The 16,886-nt window shown below is 41.8% G+C and overlaps 1 protein-coding gene across 1 annotated transcript in view; it reads left to right on the top strand.

The window, feature by feature from the left end:
- cnpy1 (canopy FGF signaling regulator 1) overlaps nucleotides 1-16,399 on the top strand; it is a 28,866-nt gene extending 12,467 nt beyond the window's left edge. Inside the window, exons 4-6 of the mRNA XM_041992454.1 lie at nucleotides 5,235-5,447; nucleotides 16,051-16,147; nucleotides 16,240-16,399. Coding sequence (XP_041848388.1) covers nucleotides 5,235-5,447; nucleotides 16,051-16,147; nucleotides 16,240-16,280 — 351 coding nt within the window. The 3' untranslated portion in view covers nucleotides 16,281-16,399. The remainder of the gene's footprint in view (nucleotides 1-5,234; nucleotides 5,448-16,050; nucleotides 16,148-16,239) is intronic.
- Nucleotides 16,400-16,886: the final 487 nt, after the last annotated feature.

The raw sequence follows: 16,886 nt of genomic DNA, 5'->3' as shown, positions 1-16,886 counted from the left end.
CGTTTACCTTCAGTGATCAGCTCATTACAACTAGCTTTAGCATCTCTAGTTAATATTTCCACCATCAGCTCTTCATCCTGGACGTGCCACAGATCTGATAACAGTGGAAAAAAAACATTTATTCTCCACATGGAGCTTTGATGACATTATTATTAATTTATGGGTCTTCATTGGCCCATATCAGCAGGACAATGGAGGTGAAAGGCCCCTGTCCAATGGGAGCTGAATGGAGGATAGCATCCCTGAGAAGCCTTTTCTCTGGAGAACCGGTCACAGCCCACCACCACCCCCTCCCCACCATCCACCCCATTCTTCAAACAAGGCTGTGACTGACAGCTCCTTTTCACCAGCCTCCGACTGGCAGGGAAGGGCTTTAATTCCAACCATTTTGTGGGATGGCATGATAATGACTCGGAGCCAAGCCCGCGGGCTGAGATGGGCCGATGTGGTTTCATTGTGGAGTAGGAGGAGGAAAGTCCCCTTATTGTTTGTTTGGGTCATTTTTATTTTCTTTTTGTAATGTGACTAAAATGTTCCAAACAGAGGATTTTTTTTTTTCGAAGGGAAATGATAAATATTGTAAAAGATGCTTGAACTTTGTGTCCCGTCTTCTTTGATTTCTTTTATAGATGATGTTTCTGGCGTTGTCCATTCAGCTGAACTCTGGTTTATACCTACTAACAAATCATAAGTCTTTATAAATCAGGTTTTTCTCATAATCATACAGTTTTATTACTAACAGTAGCTGTATTAGGCATGGAACTCCTCCAGCCTTAAAGGACACCCACAACCAAACCCAGAGCCGATGATGCTCCTCTTTGTTATTCCTTTTTCTAATTTTAAATCATTTTTTTAATTTAACTTCAGCCTTAAACTAAATAAATACCATAATAATTGAGCATGGTAAATTGACTGTACTTAAAGTTATCCTAGTCATATTTCACAGCACCTATGTATTTACTAAACATATTTATCTATCTCACACATTCATACCTCAGGGGACACGCTGGGAGGCAACGTGGGGTTCACGTCTTGTCCGGGGACACTTCGGCACAAAGTCTCTGGAGAAGGCAGGAATGGATCTACTGACCTTCTGGTTGGTAGGCGAGTACTCTTCCTCCTGAGAAAATAAAAACATCTAACTCTCTCAGCTGGAGCTGAACTTAAACATATTTTATGTTTCAAACGCTGCTTTTTTCATATTACTCAGAATATTTATCATTTATATGCAAACTCACCAAAGACTGGACGGAAATGTATTTCTTTTACTTGATGAAATGTCACCGCTGGTGTCAAAGTCATCACAGCCAGTATTTGATTGATAGGTGAACCTCATTGTCGTCATGACCTACATCCCCCAGTGCATGCCCTGCCTGCCACCCCTTCCCAACCTTTGGCCCTATAACCGGTTCTGTTGACCCACTTCCTTCCTCCTGCAAAGTGTTGTTCAGCTCAGAGTTGGTCTGCAGAGAGATAAAGAGGAGGGTGGAGACATAGGAGACTGAGACAGTTGGCAGAGAGACCTTGGATGTGTTGGAGAGATGTGGTGTCATTAGTAGACCTGGTCTGCAGGACTGGAAATGCAGGACCGGATCTGCAGGACTTGGTCTGCAGGGCACAGCAAAAAGTCCAGAAGACAAAAAGGAAAACGCGGGTGTGAGATAATTTGTCTACTTTGTTATAAAATCATTGGCAAGGTGCCCTTCATCCTTCTCTTCTTCCCACTGATGTAGCCCCTCCCACCACACCCAACCCCTACCCTGCCACCTTTGGATCTGAGAACAAAAGGAAGATTTCCTCCTTTGATCAGTGGAGGGTGGAGGGGGATGAATGAGGTGGTGTGGGGGCCATGAGCTGCACTTGGATACCGCTGAGCTTCCTGTTTCCATCTCTTATACCCCCCCCTTCAGGAACCCTCCATCCCAGTGTCCACACTGACCCCTGAGTCCCACCCCTCTCACCCTTTATAAACCCAGGGCAGGTAAGAGCAGGACCCTGCACCTGTCCTGACCCGTCTAGACATGGCTGCTGAACTATTTTGTCCCAAAGAGGCTGATGGGAGGAGGAGGAGGGGGGCTGATGCAGGTTAAAAGTCAGAGTTGGAGGGAGAGGTTTGTTAGTTCTGCGGAAACAAGAGGTCACCGTGCTGACCTGCTGTGTCCAGCTGACTCTGGGTTAGCCCTGACTCCATAGGCCCCTGATCAGTGGTGCAACTGGAGCAACTGCACCCCCATCGTGCACTGAGGACATGATGCTGTTGAATGATTTTTCGGGAGTTTGGGCCTTGGACAGTATGATCTGTATTTTTAATGTCTTACAGATCACTTTGTGTCAACAAGCAAATTGATAACTCAGCAAGGTCAGTACAATCCTGAGGTGTCTGAGACGGTTTTGGTATTTCCCTGTGGGATTAATACAGTATTTTTCATTTAATTCATTCATTTAATTCATTCAGTAATTAATTATAATTGCATTTAGACTTCAGAGATATCCTTGTGAGGTTTGAGACCTTCAAGATTGTTAAGTTGAACAGGAAGTTATGTACATAGTCAAATGGTCCATTGGAGTCCGATTTCTCTTATGAAGCCTATTTGATCCTGAAAACTGTCCTATAATTATTACTTAATGTAATGCATTACCTAGTAAATAAAAAGTTATCAGGTAGCACCATCAAAGAGCTGTCCACCCTGCATGTTATAAGACAGTGGTTTTCAAAGTGGGGATGCTAGCGGGGCGTCAGAAAATTAGAGGTAGCTAGGGCCCTGCATTTTTGAAAAAAAGAAAAAAATATTTACACAACAGTGGAATGAAAACTATGTCTGTGCAGGAGAAAATACAAAGAGGACCAAAAACGGTGTAGTGCACATGCCAGGCCTCTAGGTGTGCACCACATCCTCATAACACCTCAAAATATAACACAACAGAAGCGTTAGGTGTCAGCTGCTAGTTATCTGGCACATGTAACCTCCGCGTCTTCGCTGACGGTATAAATAATCCACCAGAAACAGGTTTTACTTCAACAGACCAAATAAATATAAAGATGTAGCAACACAAACGTGACACGGAGGTCCGCCATAGTTGTCGCTGTGCATTTAGCGGGTTCAGCAGGGTCATGATAGACTTCATCGTTGCCAAAAGATTCCACTTCATTTCCACCTCGCCTTGCGTTGTGAGTAAATTTCACCCTGGAGGCCGTTGTCGAATCTTTGCTGTTTTATCCACCTAAAACTCTGTTACTGTGGAAACAAGAAGCCAGACCACAACAAAACATTTGCATTTTACTTTCTCAGCGTTGTGGTGAAAACGGGCCCTGAAAAAAAAAAAAATACAAAGTTTAGCAGCAAGTTTGGCACGATGACGTCATAATCTGTGTAGGCCGCTCTGCTCCTCAAGCTAGCGTGTGGCTAGCTAGTATAAAATGAATATGTTTTTGACAAAAAATAGACCAAAGGAGTAGACCAACAGCCTCACCATGAAGGAAAAAAACCTAAGAACTCATGGCCAACTAAAATCCTGAAATATGATGCAGCATACATAAGGCATGAAGATAAATGGCCATGATAGCCCAAAATGCGTCTTCTTGTCTGGAGACTTTAGTGCAGGGCTACTCAATTCGGTCCTACGAGGGCCGCAATCCAGCAGGTTTTCCATGTATCCCTGCACCAACACACCTGAGTCAAATTAATGAGTCATTGCGTAGAACCTGATTGGCTGTTAGAGCCACCTAATTTGACTCAGGTGTGTTGGTGCAGGGATACATGGAAAACCTGCTGGATTGCGGCCCTCGTAGGACCGAATTGAGTAGCCCTGCTCTAGTGTCTCACTAGTGTAATCTGTGTCTGTCGCTCCCAGACACGCACACACACACATGCATGTTCACACGCACACACAAAAGAGGTTTGATTTCTTTCGTGTCAATAGTTTGTTGAAGTTTATTATTCAGTGGGAAAGTACAATGCTGACAAGATGTCCGTTTATGATTTTCTTATGATAAACAAATGTAATACTATTATATAGTGAATAAAAGTATGATAATACATTCTAAAAGTTCATGTTTCTTTACATATTTTGTAGCTTTGTCTGTGGGTTTGGGGGTCCCCGACCAGAAAGTAATGCTGTTTGGGAGGCCTTGGCATGGAAAAGTTTGGGAACCGCTGTTGTAAGATACCAGGGATAATAAGTTCACGGTTATCAAATCAAATCAAATCAAATCAAATCGAACTTTATTTATAAAGTACTTTTCATGCTGAAGGCAACTAAACATGCTTTACATGATTAAAAAGAATTCATGCATATTTCGATTTATGCATATTAAAAATATTAAAAATAAAATAAGCCTTTACACACATCAAAGTAGAATAAGCTCAACTAATCACATAGTGGTATAATATCAGCCTCATCTGATTGGCTGATCATTCAAAAAGGATTTCTACAAGGGCTGCCAACCTGGTCCAGGCTACTTGCTGACTTGATTGATTTAGTATGAGCGTATCACCACATATTTACCAAAAGTGAGCAGTGTGAGAGACGGCAGTCAGAAGAAAGGTAGATTAATCCTCTTTGTATTCACTCTTATATTAAGTGTTTTAGGACAATGACAGCCACGATCTTGGTAAATTTAAAAAAATGAATGGATATAAACAAGAAATAAATAGAGAGAGAAAACGCCACTGTTTCAACTCCTCCTGGATCAGCTCCAACTCCTCTTTGTTCAGCTCCAACTCCTCTTGGTTCAGCTCCGACTCCTCTTGGTTCAGCTCCGACTCCTCTTGGTTCAGCTCCGACTCCTCTTGGTTCAGCTCCGACTCCTCTTGGTTCAGCTCCGACTCTTCTTGGTTCAGCTCCGACTCTTCTTGGTTCAGCTCCGACTCCTCTTGGTTCAGCTCCGACTCTTCTTGGTTCAGCTCCGACTCCTCTTGGTTCAGCTCCGACTCTTCTTGGTTCAGCTCAGACTCCTCTTGGTTCAGCTCAGACTCCTCTTGGTTCAGCTCCGACTCCTCTTGGTTCAGCTCTGTGTAGAGATGACAACTGTATCATCAGCATTTTCCTCCTTCACTGCAGCCCAATACTTGTTGTTTGGATGTGTCCAGGCACAACCTCTGCACTTGTTTTTAAGTGACCATAAGTCCAGTTGATCCTGTTAGAGGTCTGCAGTGCAGTACAGACTATAGAAGAACCAGACTGAGTCTGTGTGTCCTGTAGTTCAGTGTGTCCTCTTTCTTGGTTCTGACCAGGTCCCGTTTGCTCGCTCAGAGACCCACCTCAGTGAGCTCCTGGATGGGGTGTGCAACAGCATGAGTGACTACGCCCTCCATGTGGACCCAGACACCCAGCAGAAGCAGTACATGAGGTTTGCTCCCAGAAGCAGCGCATCCACAGAGAACTTTCCAGACTTCAAAAACTTCCAGTTTGACGGACCCGAGGCATCCAACGAGCTGAAATTTGCAGTAAGTACAAAACCACATCCAGAGATCGATGAAGTCAGAATGAAGTTAGGATTAAGTTAGGATGAAGTCAAAGTAAAGTCAAGATAAATTTCAGTGTTTTACTTTACACTCTAACAAGTAGAAACCTTCAAGAAGAATGTTGTTGCAGCATGCTCCCATGCTGGAATTTAATGGATTAGATTTATATTTGCATTGTATCTGTTATTCTTTCACTCCTCATTCATACCTGGCGACGGTAGATAAATGTTTATCCACAGCTGCCCTGACGGAAACGTGGCAGGAGGAGCAGGAATCGAACAGCCAACCTTCTGATTACTGGACGACACTTACCCAGGGTCGGGTCATAGGCTACGCAGGGAAGCCCAGACTTCTTTCTTCTCGGCCACTTCTTAAGGCCTGTTTACCAGTGGTGTAGTCTAGTATATTCTAGTGGGTATACTCTGATCCCCCCTCCCACCCTCACACATCATGTCCTGGTGTAACATCCGTCACGCAGCAGCCTTCCCAAAGCAGCAACTGCTCTTAAATGTATCGTTTGTTAATGAGCTCCACAGTAATTAATAAAGTTTGCATCCACACATAAGTGAGATCATGAGAGACTGGTTATGTGTTATCTAAATGTAAACAACACAAGATGTATAACAGCCATTCTTTTCCTCATGGGGAGGAGCTTTGCCTGCTTGGACTGGGGGTTGTTGCCGTGGTGATCACCCTTGTCCCAGTGGCTGGGGGTTCTGCACTGCAGTCCTACAGCTGTGATGTGGACTCTGGCCGGTCCTGGTCTGGGTGGTTGCTGTGCTGGCCTCTGTGGAAATGGGTGGGCTGGCTCTTGGTGTGATCGGATCTCCAAGATATTGTTTCCTCACAGCGGCTTCAAGCCAGATGTTTATTACTTTTATTATTTTTGTTCTAAGTAACAGAAACTGTGGAGTTCATGTTTGTGTATAATGTAGGGAGGGGGGACGGCTCTGTTTGTGCATGTATGTGGACGTCTGTGTGACTGTGAGAGAGACAATGATGGGTGTGTTTTTAAATTGCTGTCATATAATGTGTGAAGGCTTGTTTTACTTTAATATGCATACATTTATTTCATCATGTAAAGCACTTTGTGTTGCATTTGGCAAGAAAAACGCTTTATAAATTAAGTTTGATGTGAACTGATTAACAGCTGCACTTTAATTAACCACTGAACAGCCACTAACAGAACAAGACAAATCCATTTTCAATAAATAAAAATTCATGAAAACATATAGAGGCAAGTATTTCACTCTTGGAATAGCTTGAATAATGAGACAACTACACATAACACACGGTGTTTATTTGATGGTGTACAAGGTGTCCTTATTAATGGACATTTAAGATGACTATGAATTGTCTTCATTTTTATTTAACCATAATAACATGCTAATTCAGCTTTAACTTTGTACGTTTAAATAGTTTCTACCAGCTTTAAATGTCCAACATTTACCTAACTTTCCGTTTCTCCTCTCTAACCAAAAATGCCTGTTTTTAAATTCCCCTACCTGACTCTCACTCCACAAGGCCAGCCTGGTCAAAGTCTCGTCTACAAGCACACACACACACACACACACACACACACACACACACACACACACAGAGAGAGAGAGAGAGAGAGAGAGAGAACAGCTGTATGAAACCACCACTTTAGTTAGCTAGTTTTATATAATTTAATATGCCAATCACACTCAGGATCAGGACAGACGGCCAAGCTGCTTTCTCTCTGCAGTGGCTCAACGTCACTTTTAAGGGAATTCCTAATGGTCTAAACGGGCCGGCTTCGTGGCTAATTTTCTTTCCTTTTCTGCTTTTTATTTTTATTACTTCTTCTTAATCTTCTTCTCTGGTTTGTCTCTTTCATTGGTCACATGTCCACCAAGCTATTGCTTAGCCTTTGGCGTCAAGCGACAGACAGATAAGCTCCCTTAAAACAGACCAAATTACGCGCATAACCGGTGCAGGAGACGAATGAAACTGTCCGTCCATCTGTGTATCTGTCTTCTGCGTTGAGCATAAAAAGGCCTTACAGCTCATTTGGGGAGATCCTGAGACATTCCCAGGCTAGCTGAAAGATGCCATCCCTCCAGTGGGTTCTGGGTCATCCTTAGGGTTTCTGCGAGATGGGCCTGGACTACCCCACCAGGGAGGCATCCAGGTAGCAACCTAACCAGATGCCCGAGCCACATTATTGGGCTCCTCTTGATAGGGGAGGAGCAGTGTCTGCTCTGAACCCATCTTGGATGACCGAGTTTCTCACCCGATGTGTAAAGGAAAGCCCGGCCACCCTGTGGCGGAAACTTATGTCAGCTGCGTGTTCGAGGCCTCGTTCTTTTGGTCACTGCCCCCAGCTGGTGGCCAGTGATGAGGGCAGTAGCGCGGATTAATCGGTAAATCATGAGCTTTGCATTTCAGCTCAGCACTTTTTTCGTGACAGACCAATGCAGAGTCCACATCACTGCAGATTCCGCACCAATCCACCTGTCAATCTCCCGCTCCATCTTTCTTTCAAGTATCTTAGAAACAAGACCCTGAGAAACTTCAACTCCTCCATTTGAGGCAGGATCTTATCCACCGCCCTTGGGCCCTGCCACAGAGGAGCTCTTTAACTAGCTCTGCGACCTAAACCCCAGAAATGGGGGAGTCCATCCCCAAATCCCCAGACTCTGCTTCCTCATCAGAGGATGTGTTGGTAGGATTGTGGAGGTCTTTGAAGTATTCACTAATCCAAAAACTCAGCATCATCCATCTCCACTCTACACAGTGTTGATGGTGCACTGCTTCTTACTCCTGAGCCACTGGATGGTGGACCAGAATCAGGGCCTGAAATGCATTTTTTAAAGTTTTACTTACGTGCTTCGTATAGGGGGAATTTGGGGGTGGGGGGTATTACCAGTGAGCTTAACTATGGGCCTTGTGGTGTTCTACTTGTACCTCAGATTAATATGTAGCTTCCATTTGTCGTCTCATTCTCCTTTTAGTCGTCATCTCAGATAGCTCTCTCTGGTCTCATCTCCAGGCTCTTAACCTGCTCACATATCTTTACTGACTAGGTATAAAAACTACGTCCATTGCTGTAACTTGTTGACTCTTTTTGCTGCATCAGTGTAATATGTTATAATTATATGATTTTAGTCTGTATCTTAATGAGTTATTTGATGTTACTTGCGGTGTATTCATCCATTGTTAAGGAAAACAGGACTTTTGGCACAGCTTTGTCAGTTTCTTTCACAAGTCGACCTGTAAATTCTTAGTGCATTTCTGGCAGACCTTTTTCATTCATGCAGCTAACATAGCTTGGAGTTTCTAGAAGGATACTCCATCTTTTTCATGAATTTAACCAGATGAGAAAATTTTTCATTAGCCAATTCATTTAGTACTGAATCTGTTTGGGACATCGATAGGAAAAGAAAAGAAAAAGTCGGGGCACACAGTCTTAAATCGTGGGAACGATTACCAATGAACCAACAACCCAGTAAGCTCAGTTACTATTCTGTAATTACTCTCAACATTAAATTACAATCTAATTAAAGAAATAATTGCACATAAATGTTGCTTAAGTAACGCGTGGTCGCAAGTTAATTATTTCATCCACACGTTAATAATGCGTGACCCCAGGATCACTTTTTTTTTCTGTCCTTCTCATCAGATGGGCTCAGTGGTTTTGTTCTATAAAGTTTTAAGAAACCTGTTAATTTCCTCACCAAACTGCATGTGCACCTCTGTTTTCTTTAGAGCTGCTGTGTTAGAAACGCCATTGACATGGCACAACACCGTACACTAAATTGTTTGGTTTATGTAATTAATTGTTCGTGAGCATGGGGGGCTCCGGGCAAGAAATCTTTAAACCAAAGTTGTTTTCCATCATAGGGCCTGCTGAGACGTTTTCTGATCCCTTACCTAGAGGCCTGTTTGCCATGAGTGACACTACCAGCAACGCAAAGCCCCAGATAACATAGGTCCTACGATCACTGGGACACGCAAACCCCTCCACCACAGTAAGGTGTTGACCCAGGGAGGGGATGATAATAGTAATATTTACTGAATACCATTGATAGTTATTTTAACAACAGATGTATTAGAAATGAGAACAGTTGCCAGTGGCGTGCACAAACATTTTGGGGGGCCGGTGCTCAGTTTTACAAAAAAAGCGCACTTTGCAGAGCATGTGGAACCACCACCTGTGTTTAACCCATAAGAACCCGACGTGACATATATGTTACATACAGTTTCTGAGACATTTTGCTTCAATTTATGGTATAAACTTTGCTCAAAATCCTGTTGAACACAATCTGATACTTGTCTTATGTCCCCTAATAGATACCCAGAAGCAGAAAACCATATAATATTTTTAATATATCACATGGTAATAAATGGTAGATCCCTCATATACCTCATATTTAAAAATTTGACTTTTCTTACCATTTTTTCATGGGCCGGGTCTTAACAGGTTAAATATAGTGTGAAAAAAATATTACAGGCTTTTATGTACTTTATTATTATTGTACTTTATTATTATATGTAAATTTATTGAAATATGTGACTGTACATGAACCTGGTACTCCCGATCTTCCTCATCTTCCATGCTGGTAGATGATCTACTGTGGGACAGCAGAGAGAATAGAGTGACGCATCTTTGAGTAAGACTGCTTAGTGACAAGAGTCAATGCATTACACCACTAAGACTAACACCAGTCTGCAACCACCATAGTCTGACTTCAGTGCCTCACCACTAGCTGTGTTCTGCAGACAAATTCTAGTTCAGAAATACTTTATTAATACTTTATTAATCCCTTTGGAAATTCCTCAGGGAAAGTTGGGTATTTATGATGGTCAACATTTCATTGTTAGCCTACAATGGTAAATACAAGCTAACTGTGACTGCTGTAGGTCTAACATGGAAACAACTTCTATTTGTGGGGCTACAGAATAATGTACTGGGATAATATAGCTTGTACCAGATCTGGCTGCCAAACCACATGTGAACACTTTTACATGGTTCAATAAAATTTGTTGAAGAGTTCATTTTTAAAACCATAAGCTGGAGGATACTATGGATATCACTCACCGGCTAGGGAGAATCCATCAGAACGAGCCGAGGCCCAGTGGTGTAATCCTCCCTTTCCTCTCTCGGTGGCTTCGTGACGCGGTGTGGAAAGCGGCTAAAAACAAACAAACTTTCCTTCAGAGCAAAGGTCTACGATTCACCGAAGATTTGACAAAAGAAGAAAGAAAATAGCGTGAAACTGTGGCCTATTATTAAAAAATCACGAGAAGAAGGAAAATCTGCTTACTTTGTGGGAGGACGAAGTTTGTAAATGGATCTGAAATTCATCCATAGACACGAGGATGGTGTGCACTGAGTACTTCCAGATCGCTCAGGTTCGCTGTAAGTGATTGTTGTTTTGGGGTTATTTACAACCCCGGTCGTAATACTGCACTTATAATTTAACTGTTACTACTTTCTCCACCTAACTTTACTTCCGGAGTACACATTTCCTTTACTACCTCCTGGTTATCTTTGCACTAGGACTCAAGCTAAAAGGGGCTTGTAACATCTTTATTTTAAAGAAGCATGCTTGTTCATGCCAAACTTTTGATTTAGGTTGGTGCTGGTCTCTTTGTCGGGATCAGAATCAGTCAGCTAATAAGTCTGCTTTAATTATAGCAGTTTCTTTAAAACACTGTTTTCACAAATCTGTGTTCTTTGTCTTTTGTCTCTATTAACGCTATAAAACGTAAAGCATTATTTCTTTATACTAAGTTTAAGTCTGATTTTGTATACTTGCAAGAATCTCATTCTTCCTCGGATGATGTCAAATTTTGGAGATCTCAGTGGGGTAACTCTATATAGATATCCCATGGTGCAGAATGCTCTGCAGGAGTAACAACCTTAAAAAACAGGTTTAATGGTGATGTCCTTCTTACAGAGCGTGATCCATCTGGTCATTATACATGCCAAGTGATAGGATTTGACCAACAGATATTTCTCATAACTAACATTTATGGTTTTAACACAAAACTAGAAAATGACACTCTTTCTTCCATTGAAAAATTTTTAATTGACTGGTTGGTTAAATTCCCAGATGCCACCGTATTATTAGGAAATTGTATTTTGTATGCTGACTTAGATAAATTTCCTCCTGATCAATCAAATAAAAAAAATAGAACACTCCAAACCTTTATAGATCGATTTCACTTCACAGATATTTGGAGAGTCAAAAATCCCAATAATAGATCATATGCATGGAGCAGTAAAACAAACTCTAAACAATCAAGATTAGATTTTTGGCTAGTTTCTGATAGTTTAACAAAGACAGCATAGATGTAGGTATATGGCCCACTCCTCTTACAGATCATAAAAAAATATATATGAAAATAAACCTGTCGGCCTCTGAAAAAGGTTCTACCAAAGCAGTATGTTGGAAACTGAATAATTCTTTGCTACAAAATGATGAGGTGAAAGAAGTCGTCTCAGGGCTAATTTCTCATTACTGGTCCAAAGCTAGAGAAGACAAACAGTTTGGGAATAGTTGGGATCTTTTAAAGTTTGAACTTGGTAAGAAAGGTTGGTAGTAAAAAAGCAAAATCTAGAAGAGCTGAAGAGGAGAAAATTATATCCCAATTCTATGACTTTACAAGATAAATTAGATATTTTAGATATCCAAAAAGCAAAGGGAGCCTTTGTTAGGTCCAGATCTAAATGGCTCGAGGAAGGGGAACAGAACTCGCATTATTTTTTTCAATTTAGAAAAGCATCACTGCAGTAATAACAGTATTAACAAACTTAACATAAATGGAGTCATTACTCTATCTGTGCACGACAGTGACAATTGCTCCAGTTTATGCCCAAGATTCTCTGAATCTTCTGATGTTATTCTACACTGTAGATGGTGGATCATCAAAGTCTGAGGAACATTTTTTCTGACATTGTTCCACAGTTTTAGATCTAGTTTGTCTCAGATTGGTGAACCTCTGTCCATCTGAGAGACTCTGCCTCTCTGAAATGCTCCTTTTATACCCAGTCATGTTACTGACCTGTTGCCAGGTAACCTGATTAGTTGTCCAATGCTCCTCCAGGTGTTTCTGGTTTGTACCAGGTTCTTTTCCAGCCTTTTGTTGCTCCTATTAGCAGGCCAGATATTCTTTAGTGCTGCAGTCTATCAACGCCGCAAATCGATCCTACGGAGACAAGATAGAAGGATATTTTAAACAGGACAACCCACAGCGCATGTGGATGGGACTGAACTCTATCACCTTCTGGAAACAGAGAGGAGAGAACATCATTGCTTTTGACCACTCACTGCCAAACGACCATAATCAGTTTTATTGCAGGTTTGAAACTGAGATTAAGGAGTGTGTTGTCCTCTCCTCTCTTTGTTGGGAGGAGGTATTATTGTCAATCAGCAGAACGTAATGAGAGGCCTGTCCAGGACCAAGGTGAGGAAAGCCCCTGGTCCAGACGGCATTCCTCCTCGTGTTCTTAAACTGTGTTCAAAGCAACTTGCTCCTGCTTTAACTCACCTGTATAATATGTCAGTTAGAATCTGCACTGTTCCACCTAGCTTAAAAAAGTCTGTCATAATACCAGTGCCTAAGAAGACACCTGTGAAGTGGCTTGATGACTATCGGCCAGTGGCCTTAACTTCTGCTTTAATGAAAACTTTTGAGCGACTGGTGTTGGACTATATTAAAGAACAGGTTCCTGTGTCTGTAGACCCACTGCAGCTTGCCTATAGACAAAACAGAAGCGTTGAAGACACCATTTCCTTTGCTCTGAACTCTGTATATGAACATTTAGATAAAGGAAAATCTTATGCAAGGATGCTTTTTATAGACCATACCTCTGCTTTTAACTCTCTGGTTCCTGTGAAGCTCATTCACAAACTGAAATCTCTTGGACTTGGTGATGCCACCTGCAAATGGATTTTAAACTTTTTAACTTGCAGACCACAGAAGGTCAAAATTAATGGCTGTGTATCTGATGAACTTTGTGTGAACACCGGCTCCCCACAAGGTTGTATTTTAAGTCCTTTGCTTATCACTCTGTACACATATGACTGTGATGCTACCATCCTAACAATCTGATTGTCAAGTATGCAGACGACACCACTGTTATCGGTCTGATCAGTTCAAAGGATGAATCACATTACAGAGCAGAGGTAGAAAATGTTGTCCGTTGGAGTGAAGAAAACAACCTTGACGCCAGCGTCTCTTCTTCTTAAGGAAATTAAAAGAATTCACTCAAAACAAAACTATTCTTTTAAACTTTTATCGGTGTAGTATTGAAAGTCTTCTTACCAGCTCTATCACTGTGTGGTTTAGTAACCTCACTGTGAAAGAAAAGAAAACTTTAAACAGAGTGGTTCGCTCTGCTCAAAGGACGATAGGTTGTGACCACTGATGGATAGTAACGCATTAGAAGTAACGCGTTACAGTAATCCAATTACTTTTCTTGAATAACGAGTAAAGTAGGGGATTACAACTGCAAAAAAGGTAATTAAATTACTGTTACTTTCCCCCAAGCATGCTGCGTTACTGCGTTACTAAACCGTGACTGTTTGTAAGAATGTCTCATGACAATGACGTTTGAGCTATGCGCTGTCAGTGTAACACGTGCGTGATCAACAGATCAACAAGAGATAACATGGAGTGCGGGAGAGAGCGGGACTGTGCAGCATTTAATACTTGGAAGTACCGACATTACTTTGAGTTTGATTCGGTAAAAAGTGACAAAAATATTAGTGTCTGCTGTACACTCTGTGTGGGAAGAAAACTTTTATCTACGGCGAAAAATTCGACCTCAAATCTGAGCAAGCACCTAGCAAGCAGGCACAGGAATGTGAAACTCGTTGAGAAACCCTGGATTCACCCGAGACCGCTGCAGCTACCACATCCAATTCTACCGGGCAAACCTCCGACAGCCCATCTCCTGCTAAACAGGTGAAAATAGATTTAAGAGGGCCAGGACGTAGTGCCGCTGAACTGAAGGAGCTCGTCGCTGGCTATATTGTTGAGGACATGTTGCCCATTTTCACTGTAGACTCTGAATCATTCCGGCACATTGTAGAAAAAATACCGACCAAAGCGGTGTCAAGCTACTGCTGACAAAGTCATTTGCAGGATACCTTAAGAGTGAATATGACATAATGGAGGCTAATTTGAAGGCTACACTCAGAGAAATAGACTTTTTTCCACCACTGCTGACATCTGGACAGTAAATAATAAAAGTTTTATGGGTGTAACAGTTCACTGGATTAATTCCACTTTGCAAGGCCGCCCTAGCATGTAAAAGAATCAGAGGCAGGCTCACTTATGATGTAATTGGAGCAGAGATTGAAAAAATCCATTCATCATATGGACTACACGGCAAAGTTGTTGACACTGTAACGGATAATGCATCAAATTTTGCTAAAGCATTCAGAGTATGTCAGCCCTGTAATTTGGAGTCTGAAAATGAAGAAGATGAGGAGGAACCAACTTTTACAGATGTCACAGAAACTCTTTCAACCGCATCTGACAATGGACAGTTTAACCTCCCCCCACACTACAGATTAAAATCTCATTTCAACCAGCGATGCTGACAAACATCTAAATTCCTGTGCAGACACCAATGCTGTATATAGGAGTAGAATTATTAAAGTAACTAATTACTTTTGAAAATAAGTCATCAATAAAGTAACTGGATTACTTTCTTAAATCAAGTAACCAGTAATCAGTAACTCATTACTATATCCAAGTAACTTGACCGACACTGGTTGTGACCTACCAGTCTGGAGAACATACACAAATCCAGACTCTTAACAAGAGCTTTAAAGATCATCAACGATCCCTCTGAGCACCCTGCTACGAAGATGTTTGACCTCCTGCCCTCAGGGAAACGATACCGTGCTATCACATGCACCACATCTCGTCATTCTACAAGTTTTTTTCCACAAGCTGTCATGACTTTGAACAATGTACTCAGACATGCATTTTACTGTTTTAGTTCCTTTTACTGCTATTTATTTATACTGTGTTTTATACGGCGTTTTTTTAATTGATTTAGTGTTTTTATTGTTCTTAGTATTATGTGTTTTAGGATGTGTCTATGTGTTGTTTTCTCAGGCATGTGGTTGTTTTGTTTGTTAAATGTGACAATGCACTTGGAGTTCCTTGCAACAGTTTTTCCCAATGTGGTTTCCTTCTGCAAATAAACTAAACTAAACTAAACTAAACTCCTCTTCCAGCTTTTTACAGACGCGTTGCTGCATCAGCTCAGAGTTTCCATCACATGGTGAAATGTCTCCGTTTCATCTGATATGTTGTTTATGTTCTACTAGGAATAAAATATGGGCTGATGAGATTCAGAAATCATTGATGCATTTTGTTTTTTATTTACATTTTACACAGCATCCCAGTACTGTAAGACAGTGAGATGGTTACATCACACCAACACCGGTTAACAAACATCAGGAGCTGCAGGTGATCCTGGTCACCACCCTGCAGATAGGAGGGAAACATGGCCTCCACCCTGCATTATGTGTGGAAAATGTGTGTGTGTGTTTTCTCCAGCTAACCCTGTGATGTGTTCGTGTTTTTGTGTCAGTGTGAGACGGTGGTGGAGGAGCTGGAGGACGCCTTCATCTCTGCATTCAGCCAGGACAGAGAGGACATGCAGGAAGAGTTATGCAGCAGAGTCTCAGGTAGAGACTCCAGAACCGGGGGCGAGCCAGAACCTTTCAGAACCAGTCTGCAGACTCCAGTCTGACCTGTATTTTTTCTCTTTTTGTTCCAGATTTCTGTTCAGGCAACAGCCACACAAACGAGGAGTTATAGATCTTCCTGTGATCATAACAGATTCATCGCAGACTTTGATAAAGATCAGTTTTTCTAAACTTAACTGAAAATCTTTGTAAAGAAATAAAAAGATGTGTGGATCAGTGTCCAACAGGTCAGCTGTGGGCTGCTGTGTGTTTGTTTACAATCTCACCTGCACACTCCCATGTATGAAAACGTGAAACGTGACTCATTCATACTCATTTATGGTTTCTGTCACAGAAGCAGAAAATCTATGAGTTTGACCATCAGCTTTCATTTTCAAACATTTGATCCACGTGATTATGAAAAAGCTGTGTGTTTATTCTGGTTAAAATCTAAGATTGTGAAGTTAAAACTTGTAAAACTTCCCGTCCGGCCGGAGAGGCTCCTCTGTTCTGCTGAGCTTTTGTCTGGATGTCAGGAAGTGTCTTCTCACACAAACTAGCAGGTGTGAAGAATGAAGCAAACCCTGAAGCACCTTCCGTCTGATTGGACCAGAGCTCGCAGCAGCTAGTTGATGATTGGTCAGGGCATGTGTGTTGATATGCTGGGAGGGAGGCCAGCTGAAGCTCATCTCCATACTGGTCCTGAAAGTTTCAGCATGGCTGAGTTTTCTGCCGGGCA

The sequence above is a fragment of the Melanotaenia boesemani genome, chromosome 8 (genome assembly GCF_017639745.1).
Source record: "Melanotaenia boesemani isolate fMelBoe1 chromosome 8, fMelBoe1.pri, whole genome shotgun sequence".
NCBI lineage: Eukaryota > Metazoa > Chordata > Actinopteri > Atheriniformes > Melanotaeniidae > Melanotaenia > Melanotaenia boesemani.
Note: the sequence above shows the minus strand (reverse complement) of the source record. Positions and strands in the feature narration are given on the sequence as shown.